The sequence below is a fragment of the Neltuma alba genome, unplaced genomic scaffold (assembly GCF_004799145.2).
Source record: "Neltuma alba isolate B1F8T4 unplaced genomic scaffold, ASM479914v2 tig00012522_pilon, whole genome shotgun sequence".
In the NCBI taxonomy this organism is placed as follows: Eukaryota; Viridiplantae; Streptophyta; class Magnoliopsida; order Fabales; family Fabaceae; genus Neltuma; species Neltuma alba.
This window is the reverse complement of record NW_021636989.1, coordinates 91,339-113,106: the sequence shown is the minus strand read 5'-3', so window position 1 is coordinate 113,106 and position 21,768 is coordinate 91,339. Positions and strand designations below refer to the sequence as shown.

General features: G+C 37.2%; 4 protein-coding genes and 1 long non-coding RNA gene across 9 annotated transcripts; 2 read left to right on the top strand and 3 right to left on the bottom strand.

Annotated features, from left to right (window-relative positions):
- Positions 1-98: 98 nt before the first annotated feature.
- On the bottom strand, positions 99-7,370 carry LOC114728198 (mitochondrial Rho GTPase 1). 5 transcript variants are annotated; one of them, XR_003738642.1, is made up of 16 exons: positions 7,213-7,370; positions 6,732-6,975; positions 5,803-5,935; positions 5,570-5,719; positions 5,225-5,401; positions 4,807-5,055; positions 4,348-4,416; positions 4,118-4,173; positions 3,548-3,629; positions 2,958-3,169; positions 2,807-2,876; positions 2,342-2,454; positions 1,711-1,861; positions 1,021-1,207; positions 607-736; positions 99-502 (listed from the first exon to the last, which is right to left on the bottom strand). XR_003738642.1 is itself a non-coding variant. In XM_028915073.1 (16 exons), the coding sequence occupies exons 2-15, from the start codon at positions 6,947-6,949 to the stop codon at positions 663-665; spliced, it is 1,941 nt and encodes a 646-aa protein (XP_028770906.1). In that variant the 5' UTR covers positions 6,950-6,975; positions 7,213-7,370; the 3' UTR covers positions 99-502; positions 628-662. The 5 variants fall into 5 exon arrangements, 4 of the variants coding, with proteins under 4 accessions (XP_028770906.1, XP_028770903.1, XP_028770904.1 ...); XM_028915073.1 differs by having other exon boundaries at positions 628-736; XM_028915070.1 differs by having other exon boundaries at positions 99-736.
- Positions 7,371-9,063: 1,693 nt separating this feature from the next.
- On the top strand, positions 9,064-11,817 carry LOC114728201 (peroxisomal adenine nucleotide carrier 1). Its single transcript, XM_028915075.1, has 5 exons — positions 9,064-9,333; positions 10,031-10,262; positions 10,786-10,932; positions 11,069-11,226; positions 11,306-11,817. The coding sequence occupies exons 1-5, from the start codon at positions 9,191-9,193 to the stop codon at positions 11,583-11,585; spliced, it is 960 nt and encodes a 319-aa protein (XP_028770908.1). The 5' UTR covers positions 9,064-9,190; the 3' UTR covers positions 11,586-11,817.
- A 1,213-nt stretch (positions 11,818-13,030) lies between these two features.
- Positions 13,031-15,409, top strand: LOC114728142 (protein YIPF1 homolog). The gene is given in 7 exon segments (XM_028914993.1): positions 13,031-13,149; positions 13,240-13,279; positions 13,546-13,626; positions 14,129-14,164; positions 14,167-14,314; positions 14,762-15,037; positions 15,124-15,409. Coding segments are annotated over 7 exon segments (849 nt in total). The 5' UTR covers positions 13,031-13,092; the 3' UTR covers positions 15,335-15,409.
- Positions 15,410-16,373: 964 nt separating this feature from the next.
- LOC114728212 (uncharacterized) lies at positions 16,374-17,105 on the bottom strand. The gene is made up of 2 exons (XR_003738648.1): positions 16,553-17,105; positions 16,374-16,441 (listed from the first exon to the last, which is right to left on the bottom strand). It is a non-coding gene; the product is annotated as an uncharacterized LOC114728212 (long non-coding RNA).
- Positions 17,106-17,206: 101 nt separating this feature from the next.
- Positions 17,207-20,699, bottom strand: LOC114728211 (serine--tRNA ligase). Its single transcript, XM_028915088.1, has 9 exons — positions 20,516-20,699; positions 20,338-20,408; positions 19,820-19,981; positions 19,627-19,732; positions 19,135-19,328; positions 18,794-18,897; positions 18,535-18,718; positions 17,944-18,123; positions 17,207-17,598 (listed from the first exon to the last, which is right to left on the bottom strand). Exons 1-9 carry the CDS (start codon positions 20,646-20,648, stop codon positions 17,389-17,391), a joined length of 1,344 nt encoding a protein of 447 aa, XP_028770921.1. The 5' UTR covers positions 20,649-20,699; the 3' UTR covers positions 17,207-17,388.
- Positions 20,700-21,768: the final 1,069 nt, after the last annotated feature.

The window sequence follows — 21,768 nt, the reverse complement described above, 5'->3', positions numbered from 1 at the left end:
ATAAGGATTTTTTACAAAGGAAAAAACTGAAAAATAAACTAAATTTAAAATTGAAACGAATTCGAGAAATAAAATTAATTTACCTTAATCATATAACGTTCATCTTCACAGATTTCTTCTCTTTTTCTGTTTTTCAAATTCACTTCCACGGGTTTTACCATAAAGTATTCCAGAAAATTGTATAAATACTGCGACGTGCCTCCTAAATCATTCAATTTTGCTCAGTTACAGAAAGGAAAATTACAGAAGCAACACATTTCACCCCGCCACATGAACCCCGAAATGAAACTCAGCAATCGGAGATTTTCCAAGAAAAAATGATTTTGCAGGCAGGGATTTAATCACGGGGGAAACTTTATATTCTCTATAGTAACTACTAACTAACCCCAACACGCCTCAGCTGTATATTATTACTTGCATGATGTGAAGGCCTCGAACTAGCAAAAACCAATAAACAAGACAAAGAAGATTGAACGTATGATTTTCTAACTGCAACCTGAACCTGAAGAAACAAAATTAACCAAAAATATTTATGTAATCAGAACAAGCAGGAAGGTTGGGGGGGGGGGGGAGGCATAAACAGAGCCAAATAGGAAGCTCAGGAACCTCTAGATGAAGAAGGTAGACCTAATTGAATTGGCTCGTTCGCTAAAACTTCGTCTTCAACCAGATGCATTCTTCCTAGCGTTATAGACGCGATATGCTGCCAGCCCAACGACAACAACTGCAGCTCCAACTGCAATTTTGAGGTAATGAATATATAAATGTATCATGTATACCAAAAACAGAACACCATAAGCATAACACAAAAACTGTTCCTAATCCCAAAGAAACAAAATAATTGACGAAGCAAAGTTCTAAACAGAATGCCCAATTAATTTGAGTCATAACCCTCAAATAGAAATGAACTTCAAGGCCGAAAAGCCTAGCATCTCAAACAAATTTAGACTCCCTTTAATTTGTATTACAGATCAAACAACCCAACAAACAAGTTGTAATTAGTCAATGATTCAAACATACCAGAAACAAACATAAGAGAACGATTTATAAGGCGGTGGTACTGCTTGCGACTTTTTCCAGCGTCAGTTTCTGGAATGCTTAAATGAGGGTGCTCTGCAGCAGTTACAATTCGGCGAAACACATTGTTGAAATCACCTAACTTTACACTTATTGGTATAGGAGCCTCTACTCCCATATCCTGACTAACCTACAAAGCACGAAAAACAAACAAAAGCAAGTCAATAATGTAATTTCAATGGATCTAAGAAAGAGAAATTGATTGAAATGACCACAGCAGCCAGCACATTGCTAGTATATATGGGGCGGAAATAAATCTAAATTGCGGCTCCAGCTATAGTTCATCTCTGTCGGTCATCATCCTTACAAAATATTATCAATAAGGAATATAAAATAAAAACTAGCATGTTGTTTACAGGTCTAGGAATATCAGATTCCCAACTCCAATCTCTTGATCTCCCATCCAAAGATGACATAAATTAAACATCTGGGTAGATGTCCTCAAAAGCGTAGGTACAGACTACACCTTACAATACATTGTTATACATGAGCTATGGATGAAACCTTGCACTCCGAACAACATATTGGCCATCTTAAACTGATCCACATCCATCTAACAAGAATACACACACAAACACGAGCGTGCTCAATTATGCACACGACCATGAAAACAGTCAGGTCATTTGAACATACCCTAGTTGACTCTTGGATGGCCATTGAAAATGAATCCAGATCGTCCTTGGCAGCAACGATGAGGCAAGGCACCTCAAAGCCAGTATCCTCACCATGACCAGCAATATCTACAAGGAGTTCAGATGCCGTCTTCCATGAGGACTCATCAGACCTGGAATGAAACTTAGGCCCGCATTACTGTCTATGAAAAAGGAAATTTTTAGGTAGCAGAATGGTCTTAGACCAGATGACATCATTAGGCATAATTTCAGCATATTTGATAAAAATGCTGCAAAAATCAGCTTATCTTGGATCCACTCAAGCAAAGCTCACTTAAATACACAATTCATTCTAATTTTACCTGAAAAGTACTTATCTCATTGAGAAAAAAATTATAACTTTAAGAAAATCCAAACAGACCAAAGATAGTGAAGTTAAAAAATATTAGAAATTAAGGAAAAATCTAGACATTGATTGAAAATAAATAGTCCAATTGCACATACTCCATTCAATGTTGATTTAAGTATTAAAAAAAAATGTAGCAATGAGACGTTTGAGGAAAAAGATGAAGATCCTTTCTCCAAACAGATTGAAATATAGGCTAACTATTATTCATGTTAGTAACATAATTATTCATCATGTCAACGGTCACCTGTCATGGACAAAAACAGCTATGTCACAAGCAGCCAAAGACTCCTTGTTGACCAACAGCTTTCGAACCCCATCTTCAGGAATCTCTCTTAAAATAAGATATTTCTTGTTCCCCTGCAAAATTTATATTAAGCACACACAATTACAGAAGGTTAGAATGATTTAAATGCATATACAAAAAATGCATACGACAAAAGTATGGTCTAGAACAGGGGAAGACAAGAAATCAAATTGCCAGGTAAGAAATCACAAAGCCAACAAATTAAATCGGTGGTTGAATCAAAAGTAATAATTAATTGAATGATTCAGAATTCAAATTACAAAAAGATTTTGATCAAAAGTAAATCATCACCTCGTCCAGAAACAAAATGGAAATTTAAATAATTTAAGGTGCCACAACCACAAGTGCATGACATGGCTTGAAATTTAAAGGACAACATGCACGAGAGGAAGAGATGCCATTTACCATAGAAGTGTCAACAACATTCACTGCATACCGATCCTCCGTAGTTGGGGTGTAACTATCAGAACAAGGCCTGCATTGTCAATTCAGCAAAGATTATAATATGCTCAGTTATTATTAGAGTTCATGCTAGTAGCATTTGGAATAAAAATACCTTCCAATGAAGGAATTCAATAGAGCAGATTTTCCAGCCTTCCTAGGCCCAAAAACAAAGCATTGCAAAACGTTCCTTTCTGACTTCTGCTTCTTGCGATCAAGGCGCCGCTTCCTTGTCAAACGAATAGCAGATGGTGGATCACCAGTGTAGCCAATATATATCAGATTCTCAACACTAAATCTCGGGTTCAAACGAGTCATAAGTGCCCACTGTTAAAAAAAACAAGAAGAAAGAAATAAAGAAAAAGAAGACCCCAATAAAAATAGGTGGAAATAAAATGATCGGTGCTCAAAAGGTACAGTAACTAGAGACAAATATATTTAAAATAAAAGCACGCATATACACATGGAGAAATATTTATAGTAACTAATGGGTCCTATATGTTACAGTCACATTATTCAAAACTCTTAAATAGTGTGGCTTGACAAATTTTTAAAATTTTACACAGATTAATAGATTTTGATTCCCTTGTACCAGTTTCTATTGTAAGAAAAGATAAAACTAGTTTCTCAGACCAGACGAGAGTTATTTTGCAATTGGAAAGAAGATCAGGGGGGAAGTTGAGATAAAATGGGAGATCTGCACACCTCCGACAAAAATGCATCAAGTGAAAGCCCTCCAAATGCATTTTTCTCTGCTGCATCCTCATATGGTGTTCCGGTCCAAGGACTACAATATCCCCAGAGGGAAAAATAGAAGGGAAAAAAAAAGACAACAAATTAAGAAACATTGCAGGAGTCATTACTGGATATTTGGATTTGGATTCACAAATGGCATACACATATTGAAGAGTAAACATAGAGTAAGCAAACAAGCACTAATGGCAGTTGACAAACATAAGTTTGAGGTGAACACCCAGCCCTGCCTGTAACTGCTATAACACAGCAGCAATAGGTTTTACAACTGCCTACTGCCTCATTTCTGGGCATTTTTCATTGCAATTTAGAGCCATGCTACTCTACAATGACAACTTCCGATAATTTAGGTTCAAAGTTTATATATTGAAGATACCATCAGACCAAACACATGCCGAAGGCAGATAAATCAGTATAGAGAAATAGTTAGACAATGGAATGAGGTTCAACTAAGGGGATTGGTGTTACTTATGACCACAAAAGAGAACAGCGGATTAAGCTCGTAAAAGTAAACCAAATCACCTTTCTGGGGCAGTTGAAAATAATTCTTCAATTTCCCGAGGCCTAAGTATCCCATCCTGTAGGACCAAAAGTGATGGTCAAATTTTAAGCATAGTTAGGTACCATCACTTGTAAATGCAACATCAAAGCAAAAATTCAGAGAAGATTGATGAACACTTGACAAGTTGATAGCAACAAAAATAAATGGATAGGACAAGAATTATTCAAGATTGTGTGCACAAATGACATACACCATCCCCATCAAATGCATCGAAGATTCCCTTCAAAAAATCAATTGCCTCAGTCGTCAGCTCCACACTCTGCAGACATCATTATAGCCAATTTAGATCAGGCATTATATATGTGCACATGAATTTGGCAAATTATGGCTGTTGATAAGAGTTTGCACAATATGAAATAGTTTTAGAACCAGGGATTTTCATCTCCTACCAAATCAGATCAGTCTGGATTGATTGTACCTTAAACAGAAATAATCTAGATTCAATTGAACAGGACTATTTGAAATGGTTGTACAATTCCATTTTCACAATCCAATAGTCTATTTTCCCTTGTTACTTGTAAGTAAGGAGAATCAAGCACAAACTCAAGTCAAGATTATCATATCAACAATAATAACAAACAACAACAAAGTTTCACCATCATGACCAATGCCTCACAGCACAGTCAAAATCTACTGCGTCAAGATATACCTGATCAGGAGCCTGTTTCAATGGTGGAATCAGCTCATCAGCAAGCTTGATATCATCATTATATCCAAACTTCCTGAGGACAGTCCATGTTGTCTCAAGCCGCCCTTTTTCTATAAAAAGGGCATGAAGAAATAAGAAACCTGTTAGTGTAAGCCCTCGTTCATTCACACCTTCAGCTATTTTCTCTTCGACAACCTTCTTCACACCCACGATTTCAGATGGTTGCAAAGGAGCATTGAAACATTTAACCTGTTTATAAATCGTCAGATGTTTCTCAGATCTCACATGCAAATATCACCAAGACATAATAGAAAAATGTTTTCCAGCGTCTATTAAAGTGCCACGATACAACACCACAACATCCAATCACAGCCAAGCTTCCACTTCAATATTAAAAAGAATTATTAAATTCTGAAACCTGAAAATCATTTAGTTCAGCATCACTAAGGGCTCCATCTCTGTCATGGTCACATAGGATAAAAATTCGCTTCAAGGCCCGTACGCATCGAGGCTTTAGAGTTTGTGATTCCTGATCAAATAATGGAGCTGTTGGATGAAGAACGGCCTTCTGGGCATAATAGAAAACTTCAGGTACCTGTCAGGACCGGTTAGTCAATCATCTCATGAAAACCAACATTTTGAATGTCAACAACGGCCCACCTCACTAACCTAATAATGATGTTGATGTATTAAACAGGTAATTTATTAGCACCTTAATGATATGATTCCAACATGAGATAAAAATTTACATCATAATAGTTACCTGGATATGCCTGAGTGCCGAACACTCAATGCAAGTTTCAATTTCCCGAAACTGCTGCATTATGGGTGACATCACTTGTTCCAAGCTGACTTGCTGATTATCATCTCTCAAATCAAGCTTACAACCAACCACTATAACAGGGACTTTTACCTGCTCATTAGCATGGCATTATTTTATCAGTCATGCATACACTTGGAAATGTCATATTTTTGAAAAATAGGAAAAGTCAAAACCTCCAATCTACGGAGATGTGGGAGCCAAAATGTACTAAGTCTATCAAGGGTCTCTGGCCGATCACATGCATAGGTAAGCACAACTGCATCGGCCTGTTTCAATTCTTCAGCAACTCTGTTACTATCCTCAGCACTGGAATAATTATAACAGAAACTTAATACGGCTGCAGACAGAAATTGACACATCTAGCCAAAAAAATAACATTATCTCCTCTAAGTTCAAAGAGATGTAAATCTTTGAATTGACCGAGCTATACAAATTAGGAAGCAAGTAATCACATTACCCTAATCAACACCCAAGCAAAACTGTCATTTTTTGACATGGCACATAGCAAGATGAAAAAATGAAGTCAAAACAATCTCCTTATCATATTGGTCAACAAACAATTAACAATAACCACAAATTAAGGGACTTAACAAGGGAAACAAAGATCAACTATATCTGGACCAGTCAAAATCACCAAAACTCATGCTGGCACTTCAAAATTCTATTTATCCTTAATTAAATGGTGTCGCAAAGCTGAAAAGTGTACATTTTGAGATTTAATAATCTGAAAAAATTATCTTACTTGACGTTTCCAAGCTATTCTTTGAATTCTTAATTATTTTTCTTCATTCAGCCTCTTCAATCATTCAAGATTCAATTCAGACTTCTATTTTTGAATCCCTGTCTAAATTTACAGTAGCAGGGCAGAATTACGTACATGTACTATTATTCCTGCCTCAATCAGATTATTTTTTATTCCCTTTGAAATGTCCACAAAACAAAGAGCTGTCTTATAGTGACTAGATTTTACATCGTAACGGAAAAACTATGTGGCCCAGGTTAATGAAGACTGCAAAGGAAGATCTTCCTCATTATAAATTGTCTATGAAACCGAAATGAACTATGACAGAAATACAAATAATCAAAAGTTCAAAATTCATACCGGGAAGGTGTATCAATTATTGTGATGGGTACGCGATCAGGATACAGATCTTCGGGCAACCTCGTTGGAGGCAACACCGGGGGCACATTAGGTGGAAAAGTTTCAGCTGCAGCAGTAATGATCAGGCTTGATTTTCCCGTGCCCCGGTCTCCTGCAACCACAATGCGAACCCCACTCCGGCCATACGGATTCACTGTTTCCGCAAAAGCTTTTGCCATCCGTGCTATTGGTGAAACCCTAAAACCTTGTTTTTCAAAGCCAGGCTGAGCGCGTGAACAAATTTTTCCCACAAGGATATAAAAATAAAGAAAAAATAATAACTTTCATGCACGCAGATAAATTTATGGTGTTGGTTTGACGCAATGGCCAGATGAAAAGAAGAAAATGGCAACGAACAGAAGCCTTGCGAGCTAGTCAGCAGAGAGTGAAAATTCAAATTGAAGTGAATACAGACAGAAAGCTGGGACCGAAAGGAAATTACGTTGGCGTGAAAGTTAAGCGAGCCTAACTGATGAACCAGAAGAGTGAGAACTGTTTCTTGTAAAGCAGTGGAGCTGTTGAGGAGGAGCAAGAACCCTAGCTGAAGCCCCGGTTGGTGATGGCGGGTTCCTATCAAGAAAGGGAGAGCCCAGAAGGTCCGCTGTCTCTGGAAATTCTCATAGAACTTGAAATAGTCTCGAGTCTAAACAGTCAGGTGCAATGGGCAAACCAAAACCTAAAAAAAACAAATACATCTATTTTTCTCTTAATTTTGTATTTTTAAACTCTGATTATTAATTGTGCAATTTAAGATTTTTGTAAACTAAGAATGTAGTTTTCAATATAAGTAATTGAAGTGGGTACTTTAAAAAAATTAATGCATATCTTTTATAAATAACAAAATTAACTATTTTTAAAAATAATAATTATTAAAATCCTGTATTTAATAGCAGATGAATATTTTTCAAAATTATATCGAAAACTGCACTTCCAATGCGCACGTTTTTCTGATGAGTAGAGTAACAAGGAAGGATTACACCAAAAAAAAAAAAAGAGTAACAAAGGAAGGATGTGCATATTTATAATCTCATCAGACTCTTCAAACTTAAATGGGAACGTTTACATCCTTAACATAATTTTGGATTTTTTTTTAAATAACTCTAACTTGCCCAAATATAAAATGCTGAATAATTAAGTTATGCATGGACCTTGGGGAAAAAAAAAATCTTTTTAAGAAGCATGATCACTTGAACCAAACGAGCGTGTGCATAAAAAACCTGAACATGTATCAAACCATCAATCACGTGTATCTTCTAAATTTCATCATGCTTTCAGATCTCCAAGAAATTTTTGCTAAGCACTCAGACACTAAATATATGCTGGTTTTACACGGTACAAGTATCATCATACTCAATCGAGTACTAGACGTGAAAAACTTGAATCATCACGTTATTAGCTATAAATATTTGAATCTCTGTGTATCACTGGAGTGGCCATCACAGCCTAGCGTCTTAAGACAAAAACTGGTTTTTTGCTGACGAGCAAGCCCATTAAGCAACGCTATTGCAATCACAACTCAACGGCCCATAATAGGGCCACCAATCCAAAAACAAAAGATCTCGGAAAAAACCCAGACGATACAATTACACACTCATGCAGTGAAATACGCCGAGGCAAATCAATATCAGTATAGGTAGATATTCTAACTTTAGTATAGATAGATACCTATCTATCGGTATAGGTAGATACCACTCACGTTTCACAACTCACCCTGTATTCTATATTTTAAACGTTAAACCCATAATATCAGAAGGGATAAAAATGGGATTGGTTGTATGTAGTGTCTGGGTTCAAATCCTATTGAATTGTTTCTTTCAAAGGAAAAATGATAAAAGCTCGCTACTTTCTTTTAGAGCAAAATAAATATTTTTTTTTGTTTGCTACAAGGGGAAAATCAAATTTGATTTATCAAAAAGAAAAAGATTACGTTATCAAGATGAACATGAAGAAATTGGGCCCACTCTCATGGACAGATAGGGCCCATGAAGGATATTATATCAGTCAACAGGTTAAAGATCCAATGACAGGAACAGGAAGACGTTTGGTGTTTGGACTCAAAAACGCGGCTGTGCCCGCGGTTTCCCAGTTCCAAGTTGCAACAACCAAGTTCGAGAGGTATTCCGTTCCGTGGAGGAGCGGCACACCGCTTGAGGGTCCGTTAAGTGATGCCGTTAACAACGTTGGACGGAGCACGGGACTCACGTTCGAAATAGTCCCAAGTCTCCATCCCATAAATATTTTTTGACCAGCTCCGTCCCATAAATTAGTATACGCATTTCGCACCTAAAGACATTCATTGTGCTAGCCTAGCCAACCCGGCCCTTCCCACCTGACTCCCTGCTCTGATCATCTCCCTGATCTCCTCTCTCTCTTTTTCTAGTTTAGCGCCTCCGGCCGACTCTGATACCCGAATTCCGACTATGAGTGTTGATCTGGAATCGTTGGCGGAGGCGACCTCTGGCGCCATAGGATCACTCTTGAGTACGACCATCTTGTACCCGCTTGACACCTGTAAGACCAAGTACCAAGCCGAGGCTCGGGCCCATGGCCACCAAAAATACAGGTCTTTGATCTAACTCACCAGTCATCACTCCATCTTTCTTTGTTATTTTCTTCGTTCGGTTCTCTCTTTGTCTCTATGCTGGGTACTGTTCGTGATCGTCTTTTCTGATCTACAGTCGTTGATTAATTGGAATTCGTCCTCGACGAGTTCATAAAACTAACACACTTTTGTTTTGTTCTTCTCGTGTTTTTTGTTTCCGGCTGTGACTCATTCGCATGGTAAAATAAAATGGCTGGTGTGGACATCTGAAATTGCCGCTTAGCACGGCACATAACTGGACTCTAAATAGGATGGAGGCCTGGAGTAAAAGTAGCTTCTTTGTTTGTCAACTCTTGTATTTTTCTCTGTTGACTAGAGGGTAATCCAATTCACATGCATAATTGCCTTTCAAGTACCTGGTTTTGTAGTATTGAAGACCCCGTTTCGCCACCAATTTAAGGAATCCGTGATTCTTCTACTTATAATATCTTGATCAAGTTAAATTTTCTAATGATTTAGCCAATGAAAAAACTTGAGAAGTATGCTATTTGTGCCTCAATGCCATGAAAATATTGTGTCCTTGATATTGGAATTTGCTATGTTAATTATGTAGTTATATGAATCTTAATCCTAGCTTGTTGTGTAAGCTTGCAATTAGTTGGCATTATTTATCTTTTGGGTGCAGTTAAGTTCATTCTACTTGCTTTGAATTTTGCAGGAACCTCTCTGATGTGTTATGGGAAGCAATATCTTCCCGTCAGGTGCTTTCGCTTTATCAGGGTCTGGGAACAAAAAACCTTCAATCCTTCATTTCGCAGTTTGTCTACTTCTATGGCTACAGCTATTTTAAAAGATTGTATCTGCGGAAGAGTGGTTCTAAACGTATTGGAACCAAAGCAAACTTGGTCATTGCTGCTGCCGCTGGGGCCTGCACTGCCATTGTGACTCAGGTGAGGCAAAATCAAGATAATCTCTTGCTTTTAGTATTTAACTAATTCAAGCGACCAAAATGTGACTTAAAACATTTTATTTGTGTTGAAACTGATATAGCTTCGGTCAGATCTGAATAACTGTGGGATCACTTGTGGCGAAACCCCTTAACATGATATTCTATTTTTGTTAGGTTAAAACCATGATGGTATGGAATAAGAAAAAACCATGCAGTAGTCCATTGTCCCACAAGTCTGTTAGTGTGATGTGTTTTTTATTTTTACTTGTTGAAATATGAAAATTGAAAAGCTAAGTATTGCATTTGTTGCATTTCGGGTTATAAACATGTATTGTCATTGTACTTCAGTTTTCTGTGTTGCCATGAAAGGAATTGAAAATAACACATGGGTGTCAATTATACAAAGTCTCATGCTTTATTCAATGTTTTGCGTTTCTTCTTTTATCATCCCTTCCATCGGAAATGAGATGTCTTATCAAACTAAAATAATTTAATACAAGAGTATCTCATTGATGACTGTGTAGCCCCTGGATACAGCCTCTTCAAGGATGCAGACAAGTGATTTTGGAAAATCTAAAGGTCTTTTGAAGACCCTTACGGAAGGCACTTGGAATGATGCATTTGATGGTCTCAGCATTTCCTTACTGCTGACCTCAAACCCAGCAATTCAGGTATTCAATGTCAAGCTGTCAATTTTGCACGAGTGGAATTCTGTAGCGGATTTGATCCTTGGCTGTTACATTATTTTCCATTTAGAATGCCTGATTTGTGAGAAATGGCTTAATCTGGAGCTACGGTGTGGTGCAGTATACAGTTTTTGATCAACTGAAACAACGAGTCCTGAAGAATCAGCAAAACAGCGTAGACAGGGGATCATCTCCAGCATCCCTCTCTGCATTTATGGCCTTTCTCTTGGGAGCTATTTCAAAGAGTGTTGCTACCGTCTTAACGTATCCCGCTATCAGGTCTGTAATTGCTCCTTCCAACTTGTTTTTACTTGTGAACTTAATACCCAGGACCAATTTCTGATCTTTCCTCGTTTAGGTGCAAGGTGATGATCCAAGCTGCGGACAATGAGGAAAAACCAGCCTCAAAATCACAGAAGAAGTCAGGGAAAACAGTCTGCGGAGTTCTCTGTGCAATATGGCAAAGGGAGGGCTTACCGGGTTATTTCAAAGGATTGCATGCTCAAATCTTAAAGACTGTTTTGAGCTCAGCTTTGCTTTTGATGATAAAGGAGAAGATCTCTGCCACAACTTGGGTACTTATACTTGCAATTAGAAGGTCACTGTTGGTCCCGAAGGGTAGAATAAAAAACCTATAAAATGGAAATAAGTGAATGAAAATACCTAAATCTTATATGCATAGCGTAGTTTAGTTCATTTCTTCGTGTCAAACCTCTGTTATGACGGTTGAAAGCAATTTCACGTTTTTACCAAGTTTGCGTAGTAGATGAAGTGATGTCAAATAAATTTCACGTTGCAGTGGTGTGGATGATTGCAAGGTGTATTTTTGTGGATATACGATGCGGTTAATAAAATTTTTGCTTCCCTGGACCCCCCCCTCATTTTTTATAATATTGCCCGTGTTAGGAGAATTGACTGCTGGGTAAAACGCTGGACAAATTGACGATTTACGACAACTTATCTTGGCTTCGACCTTCAGTGATGTGCGATTAAAGATCGAAGCCCTCTTGATACTCTATCCATTGTCATGTGCTCCTTTTAACATATTATATTGACATGTTATTGTCAGCAAATGCACTGTTTTCTCTTTTCGGCGACTGTCAAGTAGATCCATGAAAAGAAAACAGAACCAAATCGTGCTCATCGTTGTCGTTTGTTATAAATAATGCCCACAATGTTTTTTTTTTTTTTTTTGGGTTGCCCACCTAATTCATCGGAATTTTGTTCCGACTATGTCTGGATCCGACCCGTGTCGCGCACTAGGCTGTGGTGGGTAAGTCTTCTAACGGGGATTTCTGCATACACTGAGGCTCGAACTCGATACTTTGTTTAAGTGGTACCAAGTCACTTACTATTTGGACCACTCCCTATTGGTAATGCCCACAATATGTCTTAAAGCTATGAAGCTGCCCCACCCTTGGGTGCTGCATGGGTATAACTAAAATCCAAAAGAGAGAGTTATTTTGTTCCCCGTTTTTTGTAGCAGCTAACAGATGATAAATTCCGGACAAAATAGGTGAATATATGACTGAACGCAGGGCTAAATATGGTTTGGTTCAAAGTTCGTTCATCGTATCTAATGGGTGGCAAAATCCAAAATGTGGTTCCTAATTAATTAACATTGATATTAATAATGATTGAAGTTGTTCCGGGTGCCTGTGTCCCATTATGGTTCTCCTTCAACGTCTTAGTACCATAGCTTCATCGGAACACGTTATCGGAATCAGTGATATGAAAAATATCATTATAAAAACGAAAAGGATGAAAGAACACTTTTGTTTCAAGAATCAAAGGGTTAAACGTAGTTGTGAATTTTCACCTCAATATTTGCTTTGTATTAATTAATTAATTCACTGTCACCGTCTTATGCATATATCGGTTGGAAATGATAATTGAATATCAAAAGTTCAAGTTAACCGAGTACAAAACGACCCACTCTGGATTGGCATCTGGCAATCACTTTTGGGGCCTTAGTAATTGGGTTTACTGGGCATTGACTTTATGAGCCTCGAAGCCCAATACCAGTTTTGAGGGGTATATCACCCCACCCCAAAAAAAAAAACAAAAAACAAAAAATTGCCGAGAGGAAATGAGAAATCTACAGGAGCAGGAGGAGAAGGTAGACGAAAGTACTGGAGACACAAGATGATGTCCGGAAAGTATACAACAATTGATGATCAACATGTTTCGGGGTCTGTACCTGTGAGTATTTAATCCCTCAGATTTGTCATCTTCCTGGATTCTCATTTACTTACTCTTATCAGACGTTGAGGTTCTATTTTGACATTGCAGGCTGTTTCAGATCCGGGACAGGTCACCGTGAAGTTCACAGGTACAAATCTGTTTCCCTTTAATACCATATCCAATTCATACTCGTCCTCTTTGACTGCCGGCTGGCTTTCGGTCTGGAGATTGACGCCAATGAACTTGAACTCTGAATTAATAGGCCTTGCTATATCTTCCACGTTAGACGGAAAATCCTTTAACAACTTCCCATTCAGCCGCGTGTTTGATAGAATAGGCTAGCTGTTTCTGGTTATACAACAATAAAACAAAAGTTATGCCCGAATGACCAATTTTCATTCTATGAATACGTAGACTCCAATCTTCAGACATTTCCTCCATCTGCACCGTCCGGGAAGATTTCTGGTGGTTCATGGCCTCCTCGCGATGCTGAGGGTACGTGTTTGTTCAAATTGGTCTGATCTGTTTGTTTTCTGTCTGGTTACAATAAATACTTGTGAGGTTTCTTCTCCCGTTTGAATTACAGTTGGTCCTTATCAAATTTGTTCATACCAATGTCTAGTAAAAGGTTTTTTCGGTAAAAATATCAAGTTGGTTTAACTTCTTATTGCATACCTGATTCCCTTAGAAATTAGAACGTTTCTAGTGGGGGATCTTACTGACTCGTTACTGATATTACTTATGGTATTGCATGTTACTTTATTTCTTCATATATTCGATCATTCTTTTACGTAAACCTTGTGATGCGAATGCGATCAGTTTGATAAAGTAGGGGTCTGCTGTGACTCTCCATGACAGTGAGATGGAGTAGGCAATATATGCTGACCTTGTGTTGCATGCTTTTAGCAATTTTATGGTTACAGTCAGGATGTATTATCTGTTTGTTTGTACATCGTCAGAGGTACATATGTCTTCTCGTTTTATTCATTGTATACAGACACATTTTCCAATCCTGTATCTGGTTCTGATGAATCCCACGGAGTGGTTGGCTTCGGGCTTTCACACTAGCTGCATACAAACCATACTTTGATATTGACACTCCAGAAGTTCTAGAGAGGATTAAAGAGTCACTCTTTCCATTTAGAGGAACCTTCAATGAGAAAACCGCTAGCAATCCTGATCTGTGACTTTATGTTTGCTTGTTCATTTAATTAACTGATTAAACTACCAATGCCATAGTTCCAGCCCTTTCTTTCCTTCTGTCTTTCTTCTCTCAAAATAACATGGACATGGATGGTTCCGGTGAAAAAATGATGAAATGGTTAATGTCGATATGATTTTTTCGAGGAAAATATATAACTAAACTATTGTGTCTTTTGTTTATTCCTAGCATCTCTCAAGATGACGTATATATTCGTGATACAAATGAACGACCGTGGTATAAGGAGCTAGGTGTTTGAGCTTATCTATTTAGGGGTGGAGTGGAGTGTAGATTATCTTCCATGTGACATGACCTCGTCACATAAATTAACTTTTCAAGCTTATTTCTGGAAAGAGCCAATTGGATGATGTGTCATGAGTTGCAGGATGTGATTTTAATTTGCACTTTTGAATATGCACAGGTAGTCAGGTATGGGCCTTTCTGGATCTGTACCACTTCAATATTTGTAGCAGCCTCTATTGGCACATTTGTGACATATATAGCAGACAAGTTGAAGAACAAGGAATGGAACTATGACATAAATATGGTGACTTGGGCGGCTGGTTTGTTTTATGGTTATGTCATCATTGTTCCTCTTTGTCTGTATGTAATCCTCAAATACTTATCTGCACCATCCAGTCTTGTTCAATTATTTTGTCTCTACGGATATTCCATTTTTGTCTTCATTCCGGCTTTGATGAGTCAGTGCTCTTCATATTTTCTCCATTCATGAAAGGCACGAGATGTGCCGTTTTCATCCTCGGTATGTAAAGAAGTTGGGTTTGATGCAGTGTATGTCGATCGATTGTGCTGTTGGATATCTTTAGATGGGCGATTGCAGGCGTGGCCGGATTCATGTCTGCAACATTTGTGGCACTTAACCTCCGTGCACACATCCAATCGGCAGGAGAAAGGTGGTTGCTGATTGTTGCTGGCATCTTTCTATTGCAGCTGGCTCTAACTGTAGTCCTAAAGTTGTATCTCTTCACAATATCCGTATGAAAGGAAACCGGTCTGGTATCATCATCAAGAAGTGGGAATATACAGATAACAAAGAGCTTTTTTTACCTTGTCTTAGAGGCTTAGGCTTGCATTTTATAGCTTACAGATCAAAATTCTTTTAGGGAGAATTACTATGAGGTTTCGAGAGAAAAAAAATAATTAGCTAAAAATCTCAATAATAAATAAAAAGTTATCATTTATTACATTAAAATTGCTAGTGCATACTATTTTGGTAGTATTGGATTTGTTAATAATTACCTTTGTTTGGGACTTCATACATTCTTCTGCTACCGGCAAATATGTGGGTTCTTTTTGCCGCTCGGCACTAACATTTAAGAACACTCGTCTTTTGTGGGCCAAAAAAACAGAAGAACACTTGTCTTTCATACACCAAGGAGAGCAAGTCCAGACGAGAAACAAAAAATGGGGACCAATTTCATATTTTCATTCTTATATTTCAAGTTTTAATATTTGAAGTACAACATTTGTATACTTGTCACCGATCTGTCTCTTCCACGTTAAACACACCGTAGCACTTATAGAGACAATGAGATCCCTGTTGTGTTAATCAATTAAAAGGTGAAAAATTATAATAATATTTATCATACACTCATTATCATTAATCAGCAGTTTTACATTTTTTTTCCTAAAATAAAGGCACCAAAATTCTCTCCTATTATTATATTATGTAGAAGTTACTTGACGGGCCTGACTTATGCGGATCGAGGGTGAGCTCATGATGCTGTTGTAATTAAGATGAAAGTATATTTCAAACAAAAAATTGCACCGGGTAAGCAAACCATTTTTCAGGCTACGTAAGGTTGAAATTCAAGTTGGTTGATAATATCGAATAGTAACGAGTAGCTGTAAACGAAAACGAAAATGCTAGTTGCTTCACACCCCCCCCCCAAAAAAACAAATCCCGAAAGAAAAAATTAACACTTGCTAATTAAGTACAAAGAACTCGGAGTTATCTATGATTTAACGCCCCAACATTTCATTAAAAAAAAAAAAAAAGAGGATTCGGGAACAAAATCCAGGACCAAAAAGCTCGTTTTTTCCTTAAAAATCCATGAAGGTGACCTGACATGGACAATGGCCATCCTTCTGAACGCAATATGAATTATTAAAGAATTAGGCTTTGGTATATTCCTGCATGGATGAATCTAATGGATCAAAAGCACCTTCACTACAAAACTCTGCTGAAAATCGTAGTACCTATTTTCCAGACCGGAGTCCTCTTTTCAATCAATTTCGTTATACATGTCAGTAGGCATAGCTCCATTAAAATGAACACGCTTCGATGCCCTGCAACACACAAAGCAATACTGACTTCAGAACTAGTCTCCATGAATGACAATTTCACAAGCTGCGGGTCACGCTCAAGATTCTCCGGCCATTCATTCACCCTCAGCAATGCACTCCGGTGACCCACTATCCCTAGGCTAGCCAGATTTCCATGTCCCCGAAAGCGATCACTAAATTGCAAATTAATACGTCCAGACCGCTAATTTTATGCTGTAAACGATAAAACAAGATGCCCTCCCCCTCTTCCAAGCCAGGTCCGCTAAACTCAAACGTTGAGGGAAACTAGCACATTGCAAACCAGAATCAATCTAACAATGAACAATTCCAACGTACAAATCTAAACAATACATAAGTTATAAAGTTGGCGGATAGGTGGATTAATGCAAGTTACAGAATTTGCCAATATAAAGGACCCTCTGACAACCCCTCTACAAAAATAGTCAATAGGCGACCTTCTATGATTCCATTCCAGTCCTAAATATAAAACATTTATATTAGTGTGTATAAGGATCTTATATTTAGGACCGGTGGAGTATCATTTAATCAAGGGCAGAAGGAGGTGAATAACAAAGGGGTAAGCTAAGATTCATTTTAAATGACATCTTTTCATAAATATCAGACCCAAAGGGGAAATGACAATAAAGGGGGAGGTAGCGGCAACTTATGATAGGAAATAACACAGGGATAAAGTAAGATTCATTTTAAACAAACTCTTTCGTGAATATCAGACTGAAAAAATGATGCAATTAGGCCTTCGATTTCTTCCCTTTGGCTTCATTAGTTGTTTGGCTCTTGAAAGGAAGAAAAGTCTTTCCACCCATGAATGGTCTGAGGACTTCTGGTATCTCTACACCATCCTCCTTCTGGTAATTTTCCAGTATGCAGCAAATAGTCCTCTCAGTAGCGGTGAGAGTAGAGTTCAACAAGTGAACATATTGCTTAGTCTGCTCATTGCTCTGCAACAGCAAAAAAAAGGATGCGACAGCACAACCGTTAAATCCCAAACACACTTTTGACCAACCAAATTTGCCTTGCTGCTTCTCCTAGGTCTCATTTCCACAATTAAGAACCATAATCACTTCCATTATTTCCAAAAACAAGTTGAATAAAGTCACATTTGCTTGGAATTATAATATAAATGGATATTTGATGTTGAGATTTGCAACAAATTTTATGACTAGCAATGCTAAGAACTTCTCATATAAATTCGGTATAGAAATTAAGCATTTTATAGTTTTCATTAAAAAGTTATTGAAGAAAGTGAATGCCGTCAAAATTTATAATGACACGGTATAACTTACCTTCTTCTGACCGTATCGAATTTCTAGTCTTCTGGCCTGATAGTCAGTACAGTTAGAACAAGACACAAGCTCTCTATAAGCTTGAGATGCTGGAAACCACGCTTCTAGATCACACTTCTTTGCTGCAGCGTCATTCAAAGCACCAGATACAATGGCTACTACTTGATAAGGAAGGTTTAACTGCAAACGGTAAGATTTAACCCATGGGGGCCATAATAAAGTTAATTTGAGCAGGACACAACCATTGCAACAATTTTCCAAGTAATAACATCCATACATAGGCAATCATGTATTTAGATGCGCTTAATATTTTTAATTAATATCATATTAGGACAAATTAAACGATACCCTTAACCAGCATCTTTACCAAGTTAAAAAAAAGGTGATTCTCCAATATGCACCAGGTGCCTAGGATCGAATGATCATTTTGAAATCAATATCAATATATATAATAAAACTTGTAACAAGTTATAGTATTAACAAGTCATCTACAATATATATTTATTTTAAGCCAAGCATACACCACTAAATGAAGTAAACTAACAATATATATCATTTTCCAATTGCTTGACGAGGGGAAAAAAAACTTACGGCTTTGTAAAAATCCTCAGAGTTCTTCATCATTTCCTCGTGCATATCCCAAGAATCATTGCCATTTGGGCTAGTAAGGCAAAACTGCTCCACTTTCTCAAACTGGTGAACTCTAAATATTCCCAGGGTATCGCGACCATGAGATCCAGCTTCCTTACGGAAACATGATGAATATCCAGCGTATCTGGCAAAAGCATGTTTTTTAATCAAAAGCTAAAGCAATCCTTCAATTTAATATGTTTCCCTGAATAAATATTACCGTATAGGTAGTTGAGAAGGGTGGATCCAATCATGTAAATGATATGCACATAATGGCTGCTCAGCTGTTGCAATAAGATATTTGTCTTCTCCTTCACCTGTAACCTGCATAAAAACCCAGCTAAGATCGGAGGAAAATACTACAATTGAAATATTTTGCCTAGAAAACCATAAATGTACTATATCAGCGCTATATTATCAAGCATACTAACTAGTCACGCACTCGTTTCATTCATTTAACCGAAGAATTTAACTTTTTATACATAGAAGCAGCAATGTTATCAACATCACCAAACTGCAGATGGACCTAACAAGAAAACCAATCGAACTTGTGAATTTTACCTTATAAAGCTCTTCATCAAATTGGGCTAACTGAGCACATTTTGACATTATATCTTTTCTCATGAAGAAAGGGGTATGCAACAAAGTATATCCTCTTTTTTCCAAAAAATCAAGTCCAAAGTTAATTAAAGCTTGATTGAGACGAACACCATCTCCTTTGAGATAGAAACCTCTACCTCCAGCAACATCAGCTCCTGTTATGTATCAAGCAACATCACATAAGACGATGAAATATATTATAAAGGAATAATATAAATGCATGCATTTCTGAAGTTCGTGGCTGGAAGGGTTCAAATGCAAGTATTTTCTGCACTATACAATTACAGCATCAAATAATAGCATTATAAACATTGGAATAGCAAATCCTGAATCAGAATTGCATGCCAATATGCTATACGGAATGATAAATTACATGAAAATGAGTCATTGTAAAAGACATCTCCCAAGCCATAAAAGGATGCACTGTTGAGCACCAGATAAATAAATTTATACCTTTCTTTGTATCTGCTATTTCAAGGAGCTCAACTAGATCCACATGATTCTTCAGTTTAGGCTCCATCCTCTTCTCCCCCCATGATCTAATCACCGCATTGTTGGCCTAAGAAATATTATATAGGCTGATGATGTTTGGAAAGGTTGGCGAAAGAATTAAAAGCAACATATTCAACCAAACGAAACAAGAAACCTCATCATCGCTGACTGGAACTGAATCATGCACAAGGTTTCCAATTGTTTCCAGCTTTGAGTTCAGCTGTTTTAAGGTTTCCTGAACTTCAACCTCTTTATCTGCTATCTGTCTCTTTACATCCTCCGATTCACTGATGAGCATGGTCGCATCTTCACCTGCCTATCAAAAAGAAAAGGGAGCAGAGAGGAACACAAGTCATATTTAGTCAGCCAGAATTCAGCAGTTAGAAAACGCCAATTGATGATAAGCTCCCAATAGATACGAGTTACAGGCTTCTAACATTTCAGGAGAGGCTATTAAGAATAGCTTCCTGATTCATACGTTTCAAGAGGATTGGCGTCTTTGTAAATGTGGATAGCCATGTAAGCAAACAAAATGCTCACAAAAGGTACACATGACACATTATATATCATGAAAACGTTTTGCTTGTTCCATGTTTCTTATCTACAAAGCATACTAAAATCGAGAGTTTGGATACTGAAACCAGAAGGAGAAAAGAAATTGAATAGACTCACACGCTTAAGCTTAGAGACTTCCTTGCTGATCTTGTTGACCTCTTTCCGGAGATTCTCCAGCTCAAATTGTCCTGGAAACCATAACGGGGGATTGGATTTTTTCTTTTTTCTTTTTAAAGCAAATCATAGTACTGTGATGGCTAGAAATAGAGGTTAAGGGGTGAAGAAAGAACATTACGCTTTCGCCATTCTTTGTCGAGATGGATGACTTCGTCGACTTGTTCGACATTGGCGAAACGACGGCGCTGAGATTCGCGGATGAGTTCAGGGTTGTGACCCTTTTCTTCCCGGAAGAGATTGATGTCCAACATCTCCACCAAAGCGCTAGGACCTAATCGGCGGCGGCACTGCTGCTCTTTGCGGAGTGAGAGGAAACAAAGGAGAGGGTTATGCAAGAAGATCGAGATTCGAGGGGTACGGATTAGGAAATTTTTGTAGTTATTAATTTATTATATGAATTTTAATTTAATTAAGGGGAGCCCTTTTGGCCCAGAGAACAAATTAATGGGATTTCCTCATGATGGGTCATTGCGTGAAGGAATTGGATTCTCTCTACTACTCTTTTCATTCTCTTCCCTTCCCTTACTCTTCCTTTTCTCTTCACAACTATTGGATCAAAACTCTAATAGTCCAGATTTAATATGTTATAACATTTTATAAAAATAAATATTATGATAAAAAATAGATAAATAAATTTAAACTGTTAAAATCTAATCTGAACAGTTCATAACTACAAACTGTTATTATAAAGCAAATTTTTTTAATTTTTTTATTACAATTGTAAACTGTTCAAACCAGATTTTAACAGTTTAAATTTATTTATTTATTTTTAATAACATTATTTTTATAAAATGTTAAATCTGGATCATTGGAATTTTGATCCGATGGTTGTGAAGAGAAAAGAAGGGTAGTGGAGGGAAAAAGAATGGGAAGGTAGTGGAGAGAATCCAACTCTGTTGCGTGAGTCCCCTCCCCTAGTTTTAATAGTTAGAATAAAAAAAATTGATGGAATCCTCACCAAATTAAGGGATTCCATGCAAAAAAAGAGAGATAATTGTGATATAATCACATCAGTTAATGATTCCTAACACTAAGGATGCGTGATTAATTATTTTTAAATTTTTATGAAGTTGAAAATCATATATTTTATAAAAAAATTTGAAAATTATATTATATCATTCAATTAATTTTAATAAAAAGAAAAACTATATAAGATGACAACAAAATTAAAGAGATCAATCATTAAATGTTAATTGCTAGTAAATTTTAATACGCAGATGATGAAATAAAGGGATAACGAAATTTTTTATTCCTTAAATATGTTAAGCTTATTCTTTCTCAATTAAATCCCTGAAATGTCATAACCATGTATAATTAGCCTTTATGATGGTAGTATTACTTCTCTTTCCCATCACAAGGAGCAACTGTGTA